This window comes from Prionailurus viverrinus, chromosome A1 (assembly GCF_022837055.1).
Source record: "Prionailurus viverrinus isolate Anna chromosome A1, UM_Priviv_1.0, whole genome shotgun sequence".
Lineage (NCBI taxonomy): Eukaryota > Metazoa > Chordata > Mammalia > Carnivora > Felidae > Prionailurus > Prionailurus viverrinus.
In genome coordinates, this window is record NC_062561.1 from 141824115 (window position 1) to 141850140 (window position 26026).

Here is a 26026-nt window from a genome sequence, read left to right on the forward strand (position 1 = left end):
AGTGCCACTGGTTTGGAATTAACTTCTTTTATATATGTTTTTCTAATATGATATAACCTAATTTGTTTTTGCTACAGATTATTATTATCAGACATACTATAAGGATGTTAGTCTTCCAAATAAAGTGACTGAACTCTCAGTTCACCAAGATCAGGATATCGAAGCTTCTACTTTTAATTCTGAAGACCAGTCACAAGTAGAAAATGATGCTTACGCTGGTACTGATATAACAGAACATGTTAAATGTACGGAAGACCATTTTGCCTCAAATTCACAGGTAACGTTTAGCGTGAAACTTTTGATGGGGCATCTGGCTGTCTCAGTTGGCTGTGAGTTTGAGTCTCATGTTGGGTGTAGAGACTACTTAAGTAAATAAAACTTAGGAAAGAAAAAAAAAAAAAACTGTTGATGCCCTAAACATATCTTTCTCTGTTGTTATTATATAGAAAAATAGACTTCTTTGGTCCCTTATGACATATATCAGAGTTATAAACATTCTGTGCATAGTTATGCAGTGAATACTAACAGTTTTTGGGAAACAAAAATTGGAACTTGTTAATATATATAATTGTTTTTCTACTCTATTGTGTTCTAAAAATTTGTGATATACATAAGCTAAAAGAAAATTTATCACTATATTTTGACCCAACCAAAAAATTTTGGGCAATGGCCACAATATCTTGTTCACACTAAGAATTTTTTTTTTAAGATTTTATTTTTTAAGTGATCTTGCCACCCAGTGTGGGGCTTAAACTCACAACCCCGAGATCAAGAGTCACATGCTCCACCAACTAAGCCAGCCAGGCACCCCCGTACTAAAATTATTTTAATTCTTATTTAATGTCAAATATCTTCCCACTATTGCCTGAGTGTCATAGAAATGTGTTTCTTCACTTTCAATCAGGATCCCAGGATCCAAAGATATTCTTTTTTTTTTTTTTTTTTTCAACGTTTTATTTTTATTTTTGGGACAGAGAGAGACAGAGCATGAACGGGGGAGGGGCAGAGGGAGAGGGAGACACAGAATCGGAAACAGGCTCCAGGCTCCGAGCCATCAGCCCAGAGCCCGACGCGGGGCTCGAACTCCCGGACCGCGAGATCGTGACCTGGCTGAAGTCGGACGCTTAACCGACTGCGCCACCCAGGCGCCCCCAAAGATATTCTTAAAGAATGTATCAGAGTCTATATTTTGTAGATTATTACCCTATAGTATCAGGCAATATTTTTGAGTAATGGTCACTCACTCACTTCTAATATCTTCAAAACTGGGTCAAAATTGAATTAACTAAAACACTAGTAACTATTTTTTACACTGGACCACACTGTAATTGATAGCCATTTCTTTCTATTGCAGAAATTGAAGTCTTATTATTTAAAATTGCTTTAAGTCTATTTTTTTCTAATTCTGCCAACTTCTAAATTGACACAAGGAAGTATTGGTCTTACTTGACATGAATGTATCTTACCTAGGAGCCAGCGTCTGTATTAGCAACAGAAGATACATCCTTAGAAGGTTCTTCTTTAGCTGAAAGTTTGAGAGCTGCAGCAGAAGCTGCAGTGTCTCAGACTGGATTTAGCTATGATGAGAACACCGGACTGTATTTTGATCACAGCACCGGCTTCTATTATGATTCTGTAAGTATCTCCGACCGTTTAGTGTTGTATGGTTGTGTCCTTGCTGCTTGATACCAAGTATTCAACCTTAAACTGAATTAAGAAAAGCAAGAGGCTGCGTTTAAATTTGATTCAAAGCTATTTGACATGAGTAAAGAGTTGTAGAATAGCTTATGATGCTACATTTCTATGTTCTTAACTAAATAAGTTAGTTGTGGTTATTATAGATTAATATTTCCGAAAGGTCTAATAACCTTTTTTTTTTAAATTTTTTTTTTTTTTAATGTTTATTTTTGAGACAGAGAGAGACAGAGCATGAACGGGGTAGGGTCAGAGAGAGGGAGACATAGAATCTGAAACAGGCTCCAGGCTCTGAGCTGTCAGCACAGAGCCCGACGCGGGGCTCGAACTCACGGACCGTGAAATCATGACCTGAGCCGAAGTCGGCCGCCCAACTGACTGAGCCACCCAGGCGCCCCTCTAATAACCTTTTATATGTCAAGTAACATGCAGAGATGTTGGGGTATCAATACACTTGATCTTAGCCAAAAGGCCAAGAAGCGATTTTAGAGTATTAATAAAAACAGTTAACTATATTGTTGTACAATGTTTAAAAACCTAAACTAATATTTTTTCATAGAATTGATAAGGAAGTGACATTGTTAATGCTAGGCTTGGCCTGAGATACTTTAGAGTTGTTTCAAATACTTAATCCATTTGAGCCCCAAAGGGAGTCTTTTTCTGGAATTCTCAATAGCATGTTTATTATTGGTTTAAAACTTCTTTGGCTTTTAAGCATTTCTCTTTTTATTTTTTTCATTTTTATTTTTTTAAGTTTATTTCTGAGAGAGAGAGAGAGAGAGAGCATGAGCAGGAGAGGGGCAAAGAGAGAACGAGAGAGAGAGAATCCTAAGCAGGCTCCACATTGTCAGCACAGAGCCTGACATGGGGCTTGATCCCACGAACCGTGAGATCATGACCTAAGCCGAAATCAGTAGCCAGACACTTAACTGATGGAGCCACGCAGGTGCCCCAGCATTTCACTTGTTTTAAAAATCAATGTTAACAGTGAGAACTAGGGATTTAGTATGGAATCAGACGTGTTATGTGTGTAATGGACCACTGACCAGGACAGAATGAGAAAACAAAGTTCATGATTTATAATTCAGTATTATGGCTGTTGCCGTCTGGTACTTGAAATGGGATTTCATTTAGGATTTGATGAAAATGATGATGGCACTTACATATGTATATACCTCAACCTCAGTGGCTTAGGCATGTGATCTCCTCAGGAATTCTAGAATGTGGTACCCCAAAGTGGAGCAGATGTTCACCGTTCCAATCACTGGAATTATTGTTAGCTAATTGAAGGAACATAATGATAATACTAAATAGTTAGATGAAAGATTTCATTAGCTTGTCAGTTTGCTCTTGGTTTTCTTTGTAAATCCCTTATGAAGAAAGGGTTTTCTTCCACAGAGGTATGCTAATTGACAATGCTAATTAATACCCCAAAAATTAACGTTTTTTATTACCAAAGAGAGTAGCTGATTAAATATTTATTTGGTTTTGAGGAGAATACAGAGTTTGTACGTATATGATGTTAGTCTTCATCATTCGTCTACCTTCCTTTCTGTCTCTTTCCTCCTACATCTCTTCTATAAGTGGTTATGTGTAACATTGTGTAGGTTGTGTTTTAGTAAATTAGGGACATCATTGTTTTGCCCTTTTTATTGTGCCAGTTTTCATTTTATTTTTTTATTTTAATTTTCATTTTTCTTCTTTTTTTGAAAATGTGTTTTGGACTGAAAGACACGAGATTAAATAGGTTCGAGTTATAAAAGTTTTATTATCATCACTTCCATTCAGTTTTTTAGTTTCAGGAAAGATAGTGAGAATTCTAAGTATTTTTGTAAGAGATCCGCAAAGTGAATTAAACACAATAAATTGCAGTAATATCAACTCTTAGAAAATAGTCTTTTCCAGGCAGGTTTAGTTGGTTAACCTTAGTATATTGTAAGATGTTTCCAACTCTGATCTATATAGGCTTATGATGTAAATAAAACATAGATTGTTCCATTAAATCTTGATTATAAAATATGGGCCAGTATCTAATAAATATAGATGATTATATAAATTAATCGTTGTGGTTTTTATCCATAATTTGCCAAAATTCATTTTTGCATAGCTCTTTTACTTAATTACTTATGGTAGAATTAGTAAAGACAGTTATTTATCACTTTCTTTATATAAACTCTTATGTTGTATTTATGAGCTTAATTTTTTGTAAGTTTGAGGGTTTGTTTTGTTTTGTGAGAGAGAGAGAGAGAGAGCAAGCAAGCACAAGCTGGGGAGAAGGACAGAGAGAGAGAATAGATCCCACAACCCTGGGATTATTACCTGAGCTGAAATCAAGAGTTGGGTGTTCAACTGACTGAGCCACCCAGGCGCCCCAGAGCTTAATTTTAATTTCAGTTTTTCTTCAGAGCTTTTAGTCGTGAACACTAAAAGGCAGATATTTGTTTTATGACTTTGAGAGAATGGTTGGGGGTTTTATACTACCAAACCATTATTGGGTAATCATAAGGATAATAAGTCTGGAATTGCTTTTATGGTCAGCTGTTTTTGATGCATGCCTTAGTTTTCATGACTTCTGAAAGGTTTTTTTGCTGTCATTTTTCATTAATGTATTAAGTTGAACCATATGAAATTCCTGTTTTTGTAAATGTGAAAATGGTCAAATATTGCCAGTTTCGTGAGATTCAGTTTAATATTTAAATGTATTCGTTTTTCGTACTAAGAAAATCACTGCAAATATTGCATGGCAAAGTATTTTGGAAAATTATAAGCGTTTTCCTTTCTGTCATCTTTACTCATTATCTTCAGAAAATACTAGAAACATTTATTAAAAAAAAAAAAAGAAACCTTTACTATTTTTGAATGTATTTGGTTTATGTTGTTTATTTTTAAATTTTATTTCATCTTACTTGATTAGAACTTACTGTTTTCTTGTCTTTGAAAGGAAAATCAACTATATTATGATCCTTCCACCGGAATTTATTACTACTGTGATGTGGAAAGTGGTCGATACCAATTTCATTCTCGAGTTGATTTGCAACCTTATCAGACTTGTGGCACAAAACAAAGTAAGGATAAAAAATTGAAGAAAAAAAGAAAGGATCCAGATTCTTCTATAACAAATGAGGAAAAGGTAATGTCTTCATAATTTTAAAAATTTATATAATGATGTAATTCTGTCAAAGTTTTTGATGAAACTGAAAATCATAATTCAGTAACTATATTTCAAGCATATCAAGATAACAAGATATCAGAATCTATCAACCAAGGAGCATTCACATGGGGGCAAACATGTACTTTTTCACAAATTCTCAGTCACTACAAATAGAAGGAATTTCTTAAAGTTTGAAGGAGGTAGATTTAGGGCAGATAAAATATTCATGTGTTACATAATTTGGAAGAAGAGCAGTCAGACCCTCAGTCAATTGTGTAATTGCACAGTTTAGAATAATAAAAGAAAAGCCCAGATTGTATGTAGGTGTAGATAAAAGTTCAACTTCTTAATCATGTTGAGCTATTTCTTACCTATTATGTTAGCAAACATTAAATCAGTTGCTAGCAAATACAGGGTAGTTACATATTTATTAGAAGTGGAAATTGGTGTATTTGGGGAAAGTAGATGGGCCTTTTGTATCAATCACCATAAAAATGTTCATATTCTTTAACTGGAAAATCTCTTTTCTAGTAATTTTCAAAATCCAAAGAAAGAAAAATACTTTGTTATATAGCAGTATATTTATTTTAACTTTATTTATTTTGAGAGAGACAGAGACAGCATGAACAGGAGAGGAGCAGAGAGAGAGAGAGAGAGAGAGAGAGAGAGAATCCCAAGCAGGCTCCATACTGTCCATGCAGAGCCAGACGCAGCGCTCGAATTCACAAAACCGTGAGGTCGTGACCTGAGCCGAAATCAGGAGTTGGATGCTTAACTGACTGAGCCACCCAAGTGCCCCTATATAGCAATATTTTTAAGAACAGAAAAAAATGAAGAGTTCATATGGCCTGCAAGATCCTGGTTAAGAAAATGATAGTATGTTTAATTGAAAAAACATTCTTTAGGTCTTAAAATGGTAATATATGAAGACAGAGGGGAACTTTAAAAATGCTTGTGATACTAGGGGCGCTTGGGTGTCTCAGTCAGTTAAGTCTCCAACTTCGGCTCAGGTCATGATCTCACAGCTCGGGAGTTCAAGCCCCAATTTGGGCTCTGTGCTGATAGCTCAGAGCCTGGAACCTGCCTCAGATTCTGTGTCTCCCTCTCTTTATGCCACTCCCCAACTCTCCTACTTGAGTGTGCTCACGTTCATTAATCATTTTATAGTGATAAAATGTTATTTATATATAATAAATGACAAGATTTTGTAGATACTAGGTAGTAAAATAATAAAATGAATTTCACCTGCTTTTACCTTTTTACTGTGGTTTCTAGGAAAATTTTAAGTATATACACGGCTTACATTATATTTTTGTTGGACAGCAGTGGTCTAGGCTGTCGCATGGTCTAAGCAATATGTGATAAGAGCCTGTACTAGGACAAATGATAAGGAGAGAGAATTGGGATAAAGTATAAACATAGTCCATAGCACTTGGTAATTGATTCCATGTAATAGTGAAGGGGATGTCAAAGATAACTATACGATTTTTGATGTGGATGATAAATGGATGGTAATGTCATTAAGCAAGAAAGGGAACATGAGAGGAAGAGGGGTTATACGTAAGAGCTGTTGTTATTTCATATATAATGTACGTATATCTTCACTTACTCATTGAAACATTTGGCATTAAACATTAGAAGATGGTCGTGTTTAAGACATTTTTCTCTGTTCCTACCTCCCTACCTACCTCTTTCCAGGATTTGAATTCAGAAGATCAAAAAGCATCCAGTGTTGAACATATAGGCTGCAGTGAGGGAGAAGATTTTGCAAATGTGAAAAAGAAAGCCAAAATGGACATTCATTACAAAAACAGTCCCACCAAATTCACTGTTCCAGTTAGTGGAAAGACTGTAGAATCTTCTCTTAATGAAAACATTTATAATTCAATGTCATTTAAAGATGAGAAAGTCATGGAGACTGATAGTGAGCCAGAAGAAGGTGAAATTACAGACTCTCAGACAGAGGACAGTTATGATGAAGACATTACCAGTGAGGACAATGTAACTGCAGAAGATACTGAGGATGAAGGTGAATAAATAACCATTGTTTAATTTTCTATAAAGAACCCAGTTTGGTCATTGTAAAAGAACAAGACGTTAAAAATGTTAGAAACGCATGTAATGTATCTGCCAAAAAATAAACTGTTTGAAGCTGATTATTTTAATGATAGTGTTGAAAATTATGTGGGCTACCACTTGGTTATTTTTAGAGGGAAGGATTTGAATACATGACTAATACTTGGACCTTTAAAGTTTTATTGCATCGAATGGCCTAATCAGTAGAACAAAACCAAGTTACATATATTCTAACCCTAAAGATACATGTGTTGTCTGTCTGAGTGGGCTAGATCTTTGGAGGCCACTTATGAAATTGAAGGGAAAAAATAAATTGCCTTTAAAAACATGTAGTCCATAAATTAAGCTACGTAAGTATTAGGGTAAGTCTTTTTTTAACTTGAGGTCATAAAGGTATACTTTTTTAAAACCCAAGATTTCATATTAGGCCATATGAACTTACTTCTTGAAAATAGTCACCCCCCCCCCCTTTTTTTTTAAAGGAGGACTCAGTTTTTCTAAGTTAATATAAGAATTCTTGTTTAGGAGAAATTTGTTGTTGTTTTTGTTTTGAGAGAGTGCTAGCTGGGGAGGGGCAGAGAGGGGGGGGGGACAGAGGATCTGTAGCAGGCTCTGTGAGGACAGCAGAGAGCCTCATGCAGGACTTGAACCCACAAACCTTCATAAGATCGTGACCTGAGCCTAAATCAAGAGTCCGATTCTTAACTGAGCCACCCAGGTGCCCCTAGGTTGATCCCTTTAAATCTTAAGTGTTAAAGCCTTACTTATTATGTATGTCATATGGCAGAATTTAAGAAGGTTGTTTCAAACAGAATTAAGATTTTGATCAATACGTTTTATTTTATGGATGCTTCTTATTTCCTGCCTAGAAATTAGACATCTCTAACTTTTTCCCATAGCATTTGGGTTAATACTTTACCGATTTTTTTCTTTAACAGATGAGGAAAAAATTTGGCCCCCATGTATTAGAGTAATTGTTATTAGATCACCAGTGTTGGAGACAGGATCACTTTTTATCATTACCGCTGTTAATCCTGCTACAATTGGAAGGTAAAAATGTTTAATGTTACTCTGTTTGTATATTTATCTTATTCCAGTGGATTGTACATTACTCAAGCTGTTACCTTGAAATGTGCAAACACTTTTTGCCAGGCAGACACTTAATGACATCCATGTTCCTCCCTCTTCCACTCAGAAAATATTGTTGATACTTATGTTTTCTCACAGAGATTTTGTCATTTTCTTAACTTTTTAGGTTTAAATTACTTACTTAAATACAGTGTTTGTCTGGTATTTAATCTTCCTCCTCTGTTTCTTTGTGACTCGTAACCAGCTTGGTAGAGAGGTAGGTTTCAATCATGAGTAGGATAATTTCATTTTTTGCCAACCAGAAAGAAAAATCTATTCGTAATTCAGATTCTATATAGTATCTTAACTTTAAATTCTTGAGAATAGTATGGTCCTTTTACATGCAGTAATAGAAGTGGCAAATAGTCAACAGATTTGGAATAGGTGATTGATACTAGTACATAGGATATGTTGTCCCACTGGATGTTTTATTATTATTTTTAAAAATTTTTGTTTTGAGAGTGTGCGTGCATGAGCGTGGTGCAGGGGCAGGGAGAGAGGGGGAGAGAGAATCCCAAGCAGGCTCCACACTCAATGCAGAGCCCCACGTGGGACTCCATCTCAGAATCATCAGATGGTAAACTGACCCGATATAAAGAGTCAGATGCTTAATGGACTGAGCCACCCAGGTGTCCTACTGGATGTTAATATTAACTTGGGGTAGGTGTTTCAAAAAGTAAAAGTGATCCTGGAACTTCCTTTCAAATAGGAAATTTAGAGTAGGATTAAGGAAACTGGACTTAGTATAATAGAAAGGCTTGTATTTTAACATTATATTTTAAAACAACAATGACAAAATCTTAAAAAAAAAATTGTTGGGGTGCCTGGGTGACTTGGTTAAGCATGTGACTTTGGCCTAGGTCATGATCTCACAGTTGGTGAGTTCGAGCCCTGTGTCGGGCTCTGTGCTGACAGCTCAGAGCCTGGAGCCTGATTCGGCTTCTGTGTCTCCTTCTCTCTCTGCCTCTCCCCTTCTCACGTGCATGCACCTGCTCGCTCTCTCTCTTTCTCTCTCTCTCTCTTTTTCTCTCTCTCTCTCTCTCTCTAAATAAATATTAAATTGTTTCTTTGTTAACTATAAGTGCTTAATCTATATATGGTTCAAAAATTGTTAAAGACATCTTACTTTGCAGAGAAAAAGATATGGAGCATACTCTCCGAATCCCTGAAGTTGGTGTTAGTAAGGTAAGCTCTTTGGCTTTTCAAATGTGTAGCTTCATAGATACTGATTTTATGAATCTTCATTATGGCAGAAAACTTAGGGGCTTTTTCATTTAGTAGAAATTTAATAGTTTAGGTAGTGATGGTAATGAAAACAATTTAGATTTGTTTATTCCACTGCTTGAGAAAATAATGTTTTATCAGAATTTGAGTAAACAAAATTATATTTAATTTTTAACAGTTTGGAGCAGGAGTAGAAATGTGGATTAATTTAAGTATTAAAGTAACACCCATTTAACAAACATTTATTAAATGAAATAAATGTGCTAGATATGATTGTAGTTTAAAAATGAATCAGACCTGGATTCAGGCTACGTTATTAGACGGTTGCGATTCAGGCTGTTACTAGATGGTTGTGTTTGAGTCCAGAGTATTTTACAACTCCAGAACAATCTGTCCTCCACCACCCAAGGCTCTCCATTTATAACTCTTCCTAGTTGCTCCTGTAATGGTTTCAGGAAAAAGAACACTTGGGTTTTCAAATGAAACAGTAAGAACAGAGTTACAATTTTAGTTACAAGAAGAAAAACAAAAGGTTTTGCTACTGAGACTCTGTATACTTGATATTATCTTCTTGTGTATTTTCTGTTGTTTTCTGCTTCTCTTTTATGGTTGTTATCTTTTTTCTTTTTCTGATCTTTCATAATCCCCATTTTGTTTCTATTTAGTAGAATGTAATACGGATTTAAAGTATATATTTTATGTGATTTTTGTCTTGTGGGGATGAAACTTGTTTTCCATTATTTGTTCAAAAGTGTACTTCTTTTTACTTTGTTTTGACTCCTTTAGAAGGGAGGAAATTTTCATAATTTTAACCCTGAGCAAATTATCTTGCTTTTTTACTTTACTATGACTCTTAATTCTTCTGCCTCCAAAGAAAACTGTGATTTAAATAGCAAAGAAGTCCTTCTCCCACTCTATCTAAAATATAGGTAGTTGTGTGGTGGCGTTTCTGCCTTTTCTTTCTTTCTTTTAAACTAAGGTGTTCAGTGATGGGGTAAATAGTTTCTTGCTGTCTGAAATCAGTTTGACAGTATATATCACACATTTCCAAGTTGATGAAAAAATTTTTAAAAACCCACACACTTAATATTAGGGGAAAAAATAGAAACATGTATTTAACCACTGGATAGGAGAAGAACTTCTAAGTTTAGAAAAAGGAAAAAATCACAGAAGACAAGATAATTTTGAATAATTTAAGTTTGAAGTTCTTTTTTAAACAAATTCAAAAGGCAGACTAGGTGGGGCACCTGGCTGGTTCAGTCCATAGAGCATGTGATTCGTGATCTCAAGGTCATGAGTTTGAGTCCCATGTTGATGATAGAGTTTACTTTAAAAATTTTTTTTTTTGTTTTGAGAGAGAGCATGAGCAGGAGAGGGGCAGAGAAAGAGGGAGACAGAGAAACTGAAGTAGGTTGCAGACTCTGAGCTGTCAGCACAGGTCCCAATGCAGGCTCAAACCTATGAACTGTGAGATCATGACCTAAGCCAAAGTCAGACACTTAACCAACCGAGCCACCCAGGCACCCCATGTAAACAAAGTACTATGGAGCAAGGAGGGAATGCTTGGTCCTGAGTATTGAAAATCTGGAAAAACTTCCCTGAGAAGTTCATCTTCAGGGGCTTCTGGCTGGCTCAGTTAGAGCATGTGACTCTCAGGGTTGTGAGTTTAAGCCCCATCTTGGGTGTAGAGATTACTTACAAAAATAAAATTTTGGGGCGCCCGGGTGGCTCAGTTGGTTAAGCATCCTACTTCAGTTCAGGTCATGATCTCACAGTTCGTGAGTTTGAGCCCCGCATTGGGCTCTGTGCTCACAGCTTGGAGGAGCCTGCTTCCGATTCTGTCTCCCTCTCTCTCTGCCCCATCCCCACTCATGCTCTCTCTCTGTCTTAAAAAGAAATAAAAACATTTAAAAGAATTTTTTTAAATAAAATCTTTAGGGGTGCGTGGGTGGCTCTGTTGGTTAAGCACCCAACTCTTGATTTCACCTCAGGTCGCGATCTCACATCAGGCTATGTACTGATACCACGGAGAGCCTGCTTGGGATTCTGTCTTCCTCTCTCTCTGCCCCTCCCTCGCTCTGTATCGCCCTCAAAATAAGTAAAAATAAAGTTAAAAAAAATAATAAAATCTTAAAAGTTCACCTTGAATATTTTAAATCAACTTTTATATTAAGAATTTTCAATGATAAAGACCAATACTTACATTAGGTGAAAAATAATTTCAAATTGTTGTTGTAATATAATCTGAACTATGTTATAAAACTAGAAAATGTAAGACACACACTAAATTATTAATGGCAATGATAGACGGAATTATAAGGAACTTTTTTTCTGTAGCCGTCACATTTCTGCCAGGGCTATTACAATATTTCTGTATTCAGAAAAAAAAGTATTAAAAATAGTAAAAGTTGGGGCACCTAGCTGGCTCAGTTGGTAGAGTTTGCAGCTCTTGATCTCGAGGTTGTGAGTTCGAGCCCCACATTGGGCCTAGAGCTTATTTAAAAACAATTTTTTTTAAATAGCTAAAGTTATCAGAGCCTTAAATCTATCTTATCCTATCATAGAGAAATTATCTGTGGTTTAAAAAGTATTAAATTTTATAATTACTTCAGGGTTTTTTTGTTTTTTTTGTTTTTTTAAGTTTCATGCAGAAATTTATTTTGACCATGACTTACAAAGTTATGTCCTTGTGGATCAAGGTAGTCAAAATGGTACAATTGTTAACGGAAAACAGATTCTTCAGGTGAGTGTATATTTATTAATTACTTGCACATCAGTTTTAAAAACCGAACTGAAATTTTTATTCCTGAAGGCCATAGTTATTATACTTATCATTTGGTTCAGATTCCTGTTCAAGCCCAAATGTATTACATGGAAGGGGGTTCCCAGAAAGAACTGAAAAATGTACATAATAAGTGGATACTTAACTCTTGACTTTTATCATAATTGTATATCTTATTTTAGAAATAAATGCATTTTAAAGCTATTCAGAGTAAACATTCTTACAGTAACTTTAGGGGCACTCCTTTTTTTTTTGGTGTTTTTAAAAAAATTATTTTAATGGAAATACTGCTAAACTGGAAACTCCTTGAAGACAGAGGCTGTGTCTATCCAGTGAACTCTTTAAGGTGCTTATTATTATTAGCACATAATAAACTATATGGAAGGGAGTGGGGAATACCTTAATTTTTAGTCTGTAAGAATAAAAAATGAAGTAAAACTGTATTATCAGAGACAATAAGAGGAAAAAAGAGAAATGTGCCCTTATCCCCTTAACATTTTATCTTTTTGACTGTGATAGATATTTGTTTTGGTAATAGATTGTTTGATGTTTGGGTTGGGTATTTCTATAGGATTGTGCATGGAGCCAGGGAGATTAGGGGATTTGATAATATAAAAGTTAGAAGTTGCTCAGTTCAGCTTTCTTCTCCTTTAGTTGAAAGTTCTATCATCCTCAAGTTGTGGAAATGTATGCCGTATGTGCATATGTGTGTCTTTCTCAGTGAGAACCATCCTAAATATTTTTTTTTAATCAGACATTACTTAGCATAGACATAAAATAATCTCATGTAATACTTGGGTTTCTGTTTTGTAATTTTTTCTTTTAGCCTAAAACTAAATGTGACCCTTATGTACTTGAGCATGGTGACGAAGTGAAAATTGGAGAGACTGTACTGTCCTTTCACATCCACCCTGGCAGTGATACCTGTGACGGCTGTGAACCAGGACAGGTTCGAGCTCACCTTCGTCTTGATAAGAAAGATGAATCTTTTGGTATGTGAAATGTATTGTTACATGAAAGCATGATAAGTTTTTTACTTAATTCACTGGAGTGTTCTAAAATGTATCAACTACCAACTTTCATATCTACTTGATATAACACTATATTGAGATACATTTGGATTTCAGTGAATATTATCACATGAGACTAAGGAATGACATATAGTTGAAATTTGAAACCTAGACTAGTAGATTATGATTTTAGTTGATTTTTCTGTGTAGCAGTTTAGCTGTGCTGTTACAGCATTAGGTTGCTTTCTGACATGTAATGATGAGCTATTTTTGCTAATCCAGTTTAGTAGGCTTTGGAGGCAGCACTGCAGTGATAGCTAAATGTCCTTCAAAAGAATAATTGTGGGGGCGCCTGGGTGGCTCAATCGGTTAAGCATCTGACTTCCACTCAGGTCGTGATCTCATGGTCTGTGAGTTCGAGCCCCGCATCAGGCTCTGTGCTGTCAGTTCAGAGCCTGGAGCTTGCTTCAGATTCTGTCTCCCCCATTCTCTCTCTCTGCCCCTCCCCCACTCACACTCTGTGTCTATCAAAAAATGAATAAACATTTAAAAAAGTTTAAAAAAGAATTGTGACATAATTATAGTAAAGATTAGTTTGCTTTTGACTTCTCTTTGGGGATATGAAGAAGTCATCCACAAACTCTGTCAGATAATAACATAGAAAATAATAGACCAGGGTATTAAGAGTTATTGGTTGATAACATTTGCTTTCCTACTTACAGTTTGTGTTGATATATCATTTGTGTATATACCATTATTTTCTTTCTTTTTTTTTTTTACGTTTATTTATTTGTGAGACAGAGACAGACAGAGAATGAATGGGGGAGGGACAGAGAGAGAGGAAAACACAGAATCGGAAGCAGGCTCCAGGCTCTGAGCCATCAGCCATCAGCCCAGAGCCCGATGCGGGGCTCGAACTCACGGACCGCAAGATCGTGACCTGAGCTGAAGTCGGACGCTTAACCGACTGAGCCACCCAGGTGCCCCAATATACCATTATTTTGTATAGTAACACCGTAAGAGGTTGCTACCTTGCTTTAAAATCCACTCATCCAAGGGCACCTGGGTGGCTCAGTTAAGTGTCCGACTCTTGATTTGGCTCAAGTCATGATCTCATGGTGAGTAAGATCAAGCCCTGCTGATAGCACAGAGCCTGCTTGGGATTCTCTCTCTTTTTCTTCCCTTCCCTGCCTCCCCTGCTTATGTGTGCACGCTTGTGTGTGTATGCATGCGCACACATGCGCTTCCTCTCTCTCAAAATAACATTAAAAGAATATCCACTAATCTAAGGTCACCCAAGGACCCCCTATTTTCTGTTTTCTGATACTAGATTATGAAAATGAGTTACAGTACATTACACAATAATATGAATCTTGGGTTCAGTGATTTTTCTTTTGAATATGCCTGTATTCCTTTGGAAAATTAACCATATTTCTCCATTTAGGATTCTATTAAAATAATATTAAAAAGTTAAGATAATATTAAATATGATAATATTAAAAAATTCAGTGTTTCTTTTGGTGTCCATACTGTAACATTCTTATAACTTTTGGGTTTTGGTTTATTTTCCAAGTAGATTTAGTTACCAAAATGCTGAAAGGACATCACCACAACCCAAGATTCTTTTATATTAATGCTTATTTGAACTTTTAGTTGATATGCAGGTGGATTAGTATTAATTTTATTATTAAACAACACTATTTTATGTAAAATCTGTCAGGTTCAGTTTTTTTTTTTAAAGAAACTCACTTTTTCCTTTTAGTTGGTCCAGCACTAAGTAAGGAGGAAAAAGAGTTGGAAAGGAGAAAAGAATTAAAGAAAATACGAGTAAAATATGGTTTGCAGGTAAGGATGTTAAATATTGTTACATGTATTAATTGTTCATCTGGTTCTAAGTTAAAAATGTCTTTAGGTATGTTTAGTCCATTTTATATATGAAAATAGAGCTGTTTATAATGATTTTGAGATTTATGTGATTTCTGTAAGTTGGTTACTGTTTACCTCAACAACTGTTGAGGCTAGAGTAGAAAAATGATAATAATATCCAACATTTGAATAGCCATTTCTGGTTTTTAAAAAATATGCATTAAAATGGTACCTTTGAAGGATGTTCTTGGAGGACTGGTACTGCCTGATCTCAAGACTTATTATAAACTACAGTAATTAGTACAGTATTGGAATAAAGATAAATGGATCAGGGGAACAGAATAGTGACTTGAGAAATAAATTGATAGGTAGGTAGATAGATAGATAGATAGATAGATAGATAGATAAATGTATGGGGGTGTAATGTGTATGATTTTTAGCAAAGGTGTGAAGGCAGTTTGGTGCAGAAAGGATGGCCTTTTTCAATAAATATGCTGGAACACTTGTACAGCCATTTGCAAAAACAAAAGAACTTTGATCTAAACCTTGTAACTTATAAAAATGAACTCACAATGGATCATAAATATAAATTTAAAACTTTAAACAATAAAGTTTCTAGAAGCATACCTTTAAGAAAAACAAGTAGTTTTGAAGATATATCTAACACCAAAAGCACAATCCATAAAAGTGCAAATTAATGAATTGCACTTCCTCCAAAATTTCTCTTCTTATTATAAGGACACTATTAAAGCAAAGATAAGCCACAGACTTCAGGAAAATATTTATAGATCATATATCTGATAAAAAAAATCCTAGATCTTATATCTGGAATGTATAAAGTACTCCCAAGACTCAGTAAAAAAACTATTTAAAAATGAGCCCATGGTTTGAGTAGACCCTTCAGCAATGCAAGTGTACAAATGGCAACTAAGCACATGAAAAGATGTTCAGTATTACTGGGGAATTGTAAATTAAAACCAACTAAAAAGACTGTCCATACCAAGTGTTGGTAGTCATGTAGCAGAATTGGAAATTCTCATATACTGCTGGTGAGAATATAAAGTGGTTTGATTGCTTTGGAAAATAGTAGTTTCTTTAAATGTTAAATGTTCACCTACCATGTGATTAACCATTTACTCCGAGGTATTTACCCAAGAGAAAGTATATGTTCAAAGACTAGTAAGCAAATGTTTGTGACAGCTTTTTTCTTTCTTTAAAAAAACTTTTTTTTTTAATTTTTTTAAATTTTTTATTGCCATAGTTGACATACAATGTTATATTAGTTTCAGGTGTACAGCATAGTGATTTGACAATTATATACATTATGTGACGCTTACCACATAAGTGGAGTTCCCATTGGTCCCCAAATAATGTTATTAAAATATTCATATTTCCTATCCTGTACTTTTCATCTCCATGGATTATTTATTTTGTGACTGGAAGTTTGTACCTCTTAATCTCCTTCACCTATTTCATGCATCCCTTACCTCCCCTCCCCTCTGGCAACCCCCACCTTGTTCTCTATATTTATGAGTCAGTTTCTGGTTTTTGTCAGTTTGCGTTTTAATAGTCTATATATAAGTGAAATTGTATTGCATTTGTCTTTCTCTGACTTATTTCACTTAGCATAGTAACTTCTAGGCCCATCCATGTTGTCACAAATGGCAAGATCTCATTCTTTTTTATGGCTGAGTGATGTGTGTGTGTGTGTGTGTGTGTGTGTGTGTGTGTGTGTGTGTGTATACCACATCTTTATCCATTCATCTATTAATGGACACTTGGGCTGCTTCCATATCTTGGCTGTTGTTACTGATGCTCCTGTAAACATAGGGGTGCATATGTCTTCTTGAAGTACTGTTTTCATTTTCTTTGGGCAAATATCCAGTAGTAGAATTCCTGGATCCTGTGGTATTTCTGTTTTTAACTTTTTGAGGAACCTTCATCCTGTTTCACACTGTGGTTGTACTAATTTCCATTCCCACAAAGAGTGCATGAGGGTTCCCTTTTCTCCACATCCTCACCAGCATTTGTTATTTTTTGTCTTTTGCATATTGCCCATTCTCATTAGTGTGAAGTGGTATTTCATTGTGGTATTAGCAGCTTTTTTTCTAGTAACCAGAAACTGGAAAAGACTCATGTATCCATCATGAATGGATAAACAAATTGTAGTAAATCTATATGGTCACATACTCTTTAGCAATAGAAAAGCATGAACTGTTGATACAGGCTGCACTATGGTAGAAACTCGAAATAATTATGCTGAGAGAAAGCAGCCAGACAACAAGAGTACATACTGTATACATCCATTTATATAAAATTCTAGGAGAGCGAATTAACATATCATGACAGAATGTGTAGTGGTTGCCTGGATACAAGAGAGGAAGGATGCACAGGGAGAGTCTGCAGTGATGGATTACAAAGAAAGATGAAGATACTTTTGTGGGAGATAGATCTGTTTATTATCATGATGGTGGTGATGGTTTCATAGGTATATACAAATCTCTAAAGCACCTAATTGTGTATTTTATGTGCAATTTATTATAGTTAATTGAATTGGAATAACAATTAAAAAAAGGTGGTGGGGCGGTTACCATTTAATCCCATAAGTGGACCAGGAAGGTAATTAGTATTTCCAGTTTACATTTGGGAAAGTAGGCTAAGGGTCACCCAGCTGCTAAATGACAGAATTAGATGTGGGGTTTTTTTTTGTTTTTCTGAGGGAAAGCATGTGTGCGTGCGAGCAGAGGAGGGGCAGAAAGACTGGGAGAGAGAGAATCTTAAGTAGACTCCGTGCCCAGCACAGAGCCCGATGTGGGGCTCGACCTCACAACTGTGAGATCATGACCTGAGGCTTAAGCCAAAATCAAGAGTCAGTTGCTTAACTGACAGCCACCCAGCTGTCTCCATTCAGTAAACATTTCTTGAGCAGCTGTCTAATCATATAAATGGGACGCTGTTGAAGCAAAAAGCTATTATTACTGTAAAAGAGTACCACACTTTTTATATTTTTCCCTTTCAAGGAATAATGCCACACTATTTTAGGTCCTTTTGAACTTTGATTTCCTTAGAGAAAAGGAGAAAGATTTTTGCCAACCCCAGGGGTCCTACATATTTCTTTGAATACTGTCAGTTCATATGAGACTATGAATACATAGTATTAAGTCAAGACATACAGTATTTTCAATGTATTATTTCTTATTACATTTTATGATTTATGTATGATTTATATTCTACATACAGTTTATGTTCTACAACTTGAAATAATACAAACTTTTTTGGAGAGGAGAGAGCACACACGTGGGCAGGGAGGGGGGAGGGGCAGAGGGCAAGGAAGAGAGAGAATCTTAAGCAGGCTCCATGCCCAGTGTGGAGCCTGACACAGGACAAAATATAAGCATTTTAAAGGAGATAGAATAAAAATAGCATACTCTAACATAATTGTATCAATTTATATCATGGCCTGCTTTGTTATTTTAATAGAGACCATTTTGAACCATATTTCCAGGTAAAGCAAATATGCAGATAGTACATTTGTATGTATCAGTTTTATTTTCTTCAATGAATATTTCATGTTTATAAAGAATACAGACTATGAAGATGAAAAGGCATTGAAGAATCCAAAATATAAAGATAGAGCTGGAAAACGTAGGGAGCAGGTTGGAAGTGAAGGAACTTTCCAAAGAGATGATGCTCCTGCATCCGTTCACTCGTAAGTACTACATTTGAATTGCTTGAAACATTCTTTGTACCATAATCACATTTGTAGGGTAATATAACTTACAGGGTTGTATATTCTGATAAGTAGCCTTTAAAGGAATGGCTCATAACGAGGTGGAAGTATTCCTCTAATTAGAATTTCATTCCCTAGAAAATTGCTTAGCATATACATAAGTACACATACTTAAACATACATATATACACATAGCTAACATTTTAGCCACCCACTTGAGTAAACATATTTTTGTATACTAGATATCTAGAAGGTTGGACTAGTAAGAAATTAGTATGGACTGGTATCTTTTATAATCATTTCAGTACTCATCCACTTTTTATTCTTGTTGACCCTGAAATACTATTTGTCTTATTTTTTGATTCAGTACTGTTCTTTGGGTAAAGTAGCAGTGATAATATGAAGAATATAATTTTGAGGCCTATACAATATGACCATATTTCTGCTTTTAATATTTTATCAGCTACATTTTTTTTCCTGAGAATATAAATTCAAGGTTTAGTTAGAATTTAAATCTTTCAGGTAGGACTGGCAGCTAATTATAAACTTTTATTAAATATATTTTATTAATTCTAAGATTCACTACTAGGATAGAGTTTTAGTTACATAGGACAGCAGTTTTTTTCTTTATGGTACATAAAACAGCATTGCATCTTATATCCATCAGATTTGATAGAATATAGCATTCTTAATTAGGTAGACTCAACAACATGGCTCATTTTAAAGTTTAATATTTTTTGATGTAATGGCTGGAAAATATGAAGATTGTATTAAAGTAAAGGCAGAAATAAAAATGAAATACATTGGTCTGATATTGCTTGGTTTATTGTTATTGAAGAGCTAATTTAACATATTTTGTAGTACTGAAAATACAATGTCAGAACATAAAATTAAAATACCCTTAAACTAGCATAAAATAAAGTCATAGAACAAAATGCACACAGTGAAGGAGAGCTTTTATTTCATTTTGTTTTTACCTTTTTATTGATATATAACTTACATACCAAAGAATACACAAATTAAGTATCAATTTTAATAATATATTGTATGATTAACACATTGCAGAATACACATTTATCAAGAAATAGGAAATTATCAGTAACCCCCAGAAACCTTCCCTCCTAGTGCCTCCTCCTGATAGCTATTTGGTTTTTTTTCCTTTCCAAAGGCAGCCACTCTCCTGACTTCCAACAGGAACAGATTAATTTCACTGTTTTTGAATTTTAAATGAGTAATTCACTGTTTATTTTGTGTCTATATTCTTTTTGTCCAACATTATTTTGTTAGGTATATTTTATTTTCAGTGCTCTATAATGTTCTCTTACGTGAGTATGCCACAATTTATACATATTACCATTGATAACATCTGAGTTGTTTTCAACTCGTAGTTATTATTAGATTTGCTGCAGAAACATTCTTGTACATATCTTTTTGGTGCACTACTTTCTGTTAAGTAATATGGGGAGGGGAATTTGTGTATCTTTATTAGGTAGTGCCAAACAATTGTCTTTAGTATTTGCACCAATTACTTTTATTATTAGTTTATTATAAATGTGACCTACATGTTCTTTTAGAAATCAGCAACTATCTTAATTTTCTTTAAAGTGAAATTACTGATAGCAACAAAGGTCGGAAGATGTTGGAGAAGATGGGTTGGAAGAAGGGAGAGGGCCTAGGGAAGGATGGTGGAGGAATGAAAATTCCGGTAAGACTTGTGTTTTCTTTCATTCTTTATTCTTATAGCAGATATATTTACTGTGTTCCTGCTATGTGCCAGGCGTTGCCTTACGTTTCAGGAATATAATATCAAACACAGACAGGATTACTGTTTTTGTGGTATTCACAATTACCAAATGTATATATGTGTATGTGTTCTGTTTTTAACGTTTTTTGGAAACCCGTTAGAGTTTTTTCCTTCCTCCAAGCTGGGATAGTAAATGTCATTTCCTGAGCCATAGGTTCTTCTGTGTCTTTTAGTTGTTATTAATGACTTCCATGCTATGTCTGGTACTAAATAGTGTAGGAACAATCACAGTGTTACTTTACAAACAGGCAGATTCTGTATTAGATAGATAATCTGTTTTAGATTTAAATAATCAGGTCATGTAACAAGCAGTAGAGGGAATAATGTCTGGAAGACAGTACAGTGGTTTAATTCTGCAGTCCCCATGGTTCATCAGAGGTTTAAATTATCCTTTTTTTTTTTTTTCCGAGACTTTTTTTAAATGTTTATTTATTTTTGAGGGAGAGAGAGAGAGAGAGAGAGAGAGACAGAGCATGAGTGGGGGAGGGGCAGAGAGAGAGGGAGACACAGAGTCTCAAGCGGGCTCCAGGCTCCAAGCTGTCCACACAGGGCCCGATGTGGGGCTCGAACTCACAAGCTGTGAGCTCATGACCTGAGCTGAAGTTGGATGCCTAACCGACTGAGCCACCCAGGGGCCCTGAAATTTAAATTATCTTTTACAAAAACCTTACAAAGTAACATGATTAAAGAACTTTCTTGGGGCGCCTGGGTGGTTCAATCGGTCAAGCGTCTGACTTCAGCTCAGGTCATGATCTCACACTCCGTGAGTTTGAGCCCCGCATCGGGCTCTGTGCTGACAGCCCAGAGCCTGGAGCCTGTTTCAGACTCTGTGCCTCCCTCTCTCTCTGACCCTCCCCCATTCATGCTCTGTCTCTCTCTGTCTCAAAAATAAATAAACATTAAAAAAAAAAAAGAACTTTCTTGATAATTACCTGGTACCTAAAGAAGTAATGGATACATCAGTATGAGGTTTAATGTGAATTTTCTTTCTTACTGAGGTACAATGGGAAGAACATGGGTTTTGTAGTCAAACCTACTAAATAGAATTATCTTGTTAGAATGGGTGCTCTATCACTTACTAGTTGTGTGATGTAGGGCAAGTTTGGACTTCAGTTTTCATCAGTAAAAATGGGGATTATAAGGATTGTTTTCTAAGAGGTGTCATGAAGGTAAAGTCCCAAGTGGGGTATTTGACATACAATAGGCATTTAGTAACTAACTGGTGGCTTTTAATGGTTCTCAAAATAATGAGAAGTCCTTTCCCTCTTTTCATGAAAATAAACAATCAGGTTCTCTTTATGACTCTCTTTGTCCCTCTTTATGACTCTTAATGTTTAATCTACCCATTCACTTTCTTAGGTAAGGCTAGGATGATAGTAGTATTACCTTTTCTTCTGGCTAGAGTGGGATTAATGACAGATTGTGCAGCATCTCATTGAAATTTGGTGATGGCTATTTAAGGAGCACTGTATTTTCTGTATTGAGACAGCTGTAATTATTGATAGACAGTACATAGACATTATTGATAGACAAGACATAGTAGAAAAATGAGTTCAAGTTCTATGTATAATCATGTATGTATTTCTTTATGTATTTGATGGATTTGACAGGTTTTTATTTTTCATCAGTCTTTCTAAGTCAGAGAATTAAAGTACCACGTTAGGTACAGCAGATTTCAGTGTATTTAGACTCCACAGTAAGTCATCTCACTTTTTGGTAACAGATCCAGCTTCAGCTTCGGCGAACACATGCAGGCTTGGGGACAGGAAAACCATCCTCAATTGAAGACATTCACCTTCTCCAAAACAAGAGCAAAAAGAACTGGGAGAAAGCACGTGAGAGGTTTGCCGAAAACTTCCCAGAAACTAAATCTCAAAAAGATGTGCCAGCGACCGTCCCTTGGGTCAAAGGGACTGTAGATTGAATGTCAGTCATAGAACACAATTCAAGCTTTTTAAAAAGAGTTTGGAAACTCTTTATTGCAAAAGTTTTCCCTCCAAAAGAGTCCGTAACATGAGGGAACTGTATCACAATTTACCCCCTCATGATTCAGAAATGTGTAATAAAGGGTGGTTTGCAGCTTTTAAAAAACATTTTTTTAAAACTAATAAATAGTAACTGAATTAGATTATGCTGTGAGCAAACTAAAGTTCACAGGGCACGGCTGAGTTTATCAGACTTTGTTATTTTATCTTGTCATTTATAAGACCCATATAAGCAAAATTCATATAACCAGTAATTTTAAATGTACATTTGTCCTTGTCTCATATATTCATCATTATAAGATATACAACAAGAGAAACATCGGAAGTTTATAAAAACAAGTATGATTACAAGCATCCTTGTTTATGCCCTTTAGAACCTAGGTGGAAAATGTTGAGAAAACAGGGGTAGTGGTGCATAAATTTTATTCCTAAAATATCCTAAGTAATATTGTTGAAGAACTAATGAACAGGTGATATGTTATAGAAAATTAGTCTTTCATTGTTTTCTTCTGTGAAGAATTTGTTGGTTTGTACTATATAATAAGCATTTACACTTGGTTTGTTTTATAGCTGAAATATTTAGATATGAGCAATTGAGTACAGTATTGAAATATTCCATGTGCTGGCATTTATAGTTTTGATAAATCCCATTGCTGGCAATGGAGTTGTGCCAGAGAAATCTGATTTCTATTGCAAAAGGATTGCCTAGCCCAGGCCTCAAACTCAAGATATTTATTGAAAATGTCTTCAAATGCAATAAAAACATTATAATCATAATATCAAAAAGAGTGATTCATTGAACCAATGTTTTAAATATATTGGTCTGCTTTGAACTCACGACCAGCCAGAATTTTCTCTTTAAATTGGCAGAGTAGTAACAACAGGAGAACTTCAAATATTGGAGAACTGCAGTGCAGCTTTCTGAGTACAGATGTCCCTGCCCTGCCAGTTATCACTGTTCTTTTCCTCTCCATTTAACTCCTTCTCAGCTTTTTGCTGGGAAATTATTGCTGGGACTTTCTCTTTCCTGGCAGTGAATATCAGCTATAGCTCCCCCCTCATCTACTATAAAGAAATATCTTCAAGATTTAGAAATAGGAAAAGAAAGTTCTGAAAAAAAGTATGTAATGGGGAAGATAATTCAGAAAGAAAGACGCCCTGTTGGAATTTCTACTCTAGATGGTACAGGGTACTTAGGAAGAAAAGAGGAGTGTGGGGAAAGAAAAATTTATTACAAAAGATGGGACATATGACCAAACAAGTTGTCAAGACCCTACAGGCCTAAACTGGGATAATCAGAGGCCCTATAACTCCAGATCTGCAAAAAGTCATTTTCTGTATTGTTTCTAGCCACCTACACAACCCAGCACTTCTTTATGTACATTAGGCTTGAAGGCAACAGAAGTGTTCTGCATTATTTTCTCTAAAATAGAAAACAAAAATTTACATGTGTTTCTGGCACTTGGGCCCTGTATATAGGTAATAGTATAGGAGGCCCAAAGTAGAATTGTGGTAGATTTTACTCACTGAGTAAAGTACAACTGTGTATATAATATTTCCCATTTTTATTATTAGATTGTAGAAAACTTTTTTCATTGCTTTCTTTTGTTAAGAAAATGGAGACTTGAAAATGGTGATAAAAATGGAAATATATGTGACATTTATGTTATTAAAACCATTTGCAAATCTAAAGTCTCAGGGCTATACTATATGGTAGATAAAGGACTGAATAATGTCTAAGTCTATTTCCATCTGTGAAATAAGAATAATATTTATCTCACGTGTCTGTCTTGAATAGAAAATGAGAAAATGTATATAAAAGCAGTTTGTACACTGTAAAAGTACAGAGATGTGAGCTTCTGTTTGTTTAGAAGCGTAGATGTGAATTATGTAGTTTGGATTACACATAAAATTGTTTTGTGTCTCATATTTTAAATTATATTCACACAGTGTAAATTAATTATGGTAGCCTTTAAGGGTTTATTTTTTTATTTTATTGAAAAAAATTTTTTTTACATTTATTTATTTTTGAGACAGAGAGGGCAGTACGAGTGGGGGAGGGGAAGAGAGAATGAAACACAGAATCCGAAGCAGCCTCCGGCCTCTGTGCACTGTCAGCACAGAGCCTGATGCGGGGCTATAACTCATAAACCCTGAGATCATGACCTGAGCCGAAGTTGGATGCTCAACCAACTGAGCCACCTAGGCTACCCAAAGGTTTATTTTAAGTGGAGCTACAAGTTGCTGAATTCTTTTTGCCAGAACATGAGAAGCTGGTGAAATTTGAGAAGAGAAGAAACCGTCAACATTAGAGTAAAATAAAGAAATTATTTTGTAGAATTAAATAGCTAGGTAGCACTTTTTCCTCATAATGACTTTTTTCCCTGCTTTTAAAAGTTTTTACTTGTGATGTTTCATTTTTATTCTGTTCTGAACTTAATGAAAATTAATGGCTCACCCAAATCAAACACCTTCCTACTTTTCATGTTAAAGATTATTTCTTAGGGGTGCCTAGGTGGCTCAGTTGGCTAAGCGTCTGACTTTGGCTCAGGTCATGATCTCATGGTTAGTGAGTTTAGGGCCTGCATCGGGCTCTGTGCTGCCAGCTCAGAGCCTGGATCCTGCTTTGGATTCTGTGTCTTCCGCTCTGCCCCCACCCCACTTGTGCTCTGTCTCTCAAAAATAAATAAATGTAAAAAAAAAAATTTCTTTTAAAGATTATTTCTTAATTTGGTACATTTTCTTTTTTTTTTTTTAATAGTATTGTAAAATTTATTTTCTTGTTCATCTCTTTTTTTTAATATATGAAATTTATTGCCAAATTAGTTTCCATACAATACCCAGTGCTCATCCCAAAAGATGCCCTCTTCAATGCCCATCACCTACCCTCCCCTCCCTCCCATCCCCCATCAACCCTCAGTGTTCTCAGTTTTCAAGAGTCTCTTATGCTTTGGCTCTCTCTCCCACTCTAACGTCTTTTTTTTTTTTTTTTCTTTCCCTTACCCCATGGGTTTCTGTTAAGTTTCTCATGATGCACATAAAAGTGAAAACATATGGTATCTGTCTTTCTCTGTATGGCTTATTTCACTTAGCATCACACTCTCCAGTTCCACCTATGTTGCTACAGAGGGCCATATTTCATTCTTTCTCATTGCCACGTAGTATTCCATTGTGTGTATAAACCACAATTTCTTTATCCATTCATCAGTTGATGGACATTTAGGCTCTTTCCGTAATTTGGCTATTGTTGAGAGTGCTGCTATGAACGTTGGGGTACAAGTGCCCCTATGCATCAGTACTCCTGTATCCCCTGGGTAAATTCCTAGCAGTGCTACTGCTGGGTCATAGGGTAGGTCTATTTTTAATTTTTTTGAGGAACCTCCACATGGACTATTCTACTAGCTTCCCGGCTGGTCGGCTTGCAGTCACTCTGTCCTCCCTCCAGTCCATCTTCTACGCTGCAGGCACGGACAGTGTCTTCACAACCCCTCTTTCATCATTTCCTATTTAAATCCTCCTGTGGCTTTCCATTACTCTTGAGGACAGAAAACAAAATCCTAGCCCATAACATTCTA

General features: G+C 35.5%; 1 protein-coding gene and 1 pseudogene across 1 annotated transcript in view; one reads left to right on the forward strand and one right to left on the reverse strand.

Annotated features, from left to right (window-relative positions):
- AGGF1 (angiogenic factor with G-patch and FHA domains 1) overlaps positions 1-24392 on the forward strand; it is a 28772-nt gene extending 4380 nt beyond the window's left edge. The window contains exons 3-14 of the mRNA XM_047868087.1: positions 78-277; positions 1471-1635; positions 4637-4825; positions 6545-6875; positions 7861-7972; positions 9184-9235; positions 11916-12017; positions 12883-13048; positions 14829-14911; positions 18514-18641; positions 20268-20367; positions 22190-24392. Of these exons, the coding sequence (XP_047724043.1) occupies positions 78-277; positions 1471-1635; positions 4637-4825; positions 6545-6875; positions 7861-7972; positions 9184-9235; positions 11916-12017; positions 12883-13048; positions 14829-14911; positions 18514-18641; positions 20268-20367; positions 22190-22390 (1829 nt within the window). The 3' untranslated portion in view covers positions 22391-24392. The remainder of the gene's footprint in view (positions 1-77; positions 278-1470; positions 1636-4636; positions 4826-6544; positions 6876-7860; positions 7973-9183; positions 9236-11915; positions 12018-12882; positions 13049-14828; positions 14912-18513; positions 18642-20267; positions 20368-22189) is intronic.
- On the reverse strand, positions 2009-2179 carry LOC125147701 (uncharacterized; annotated as a pseudogene).
- Positions 24393-26026: the final 1634 nt, after the last annotated feature.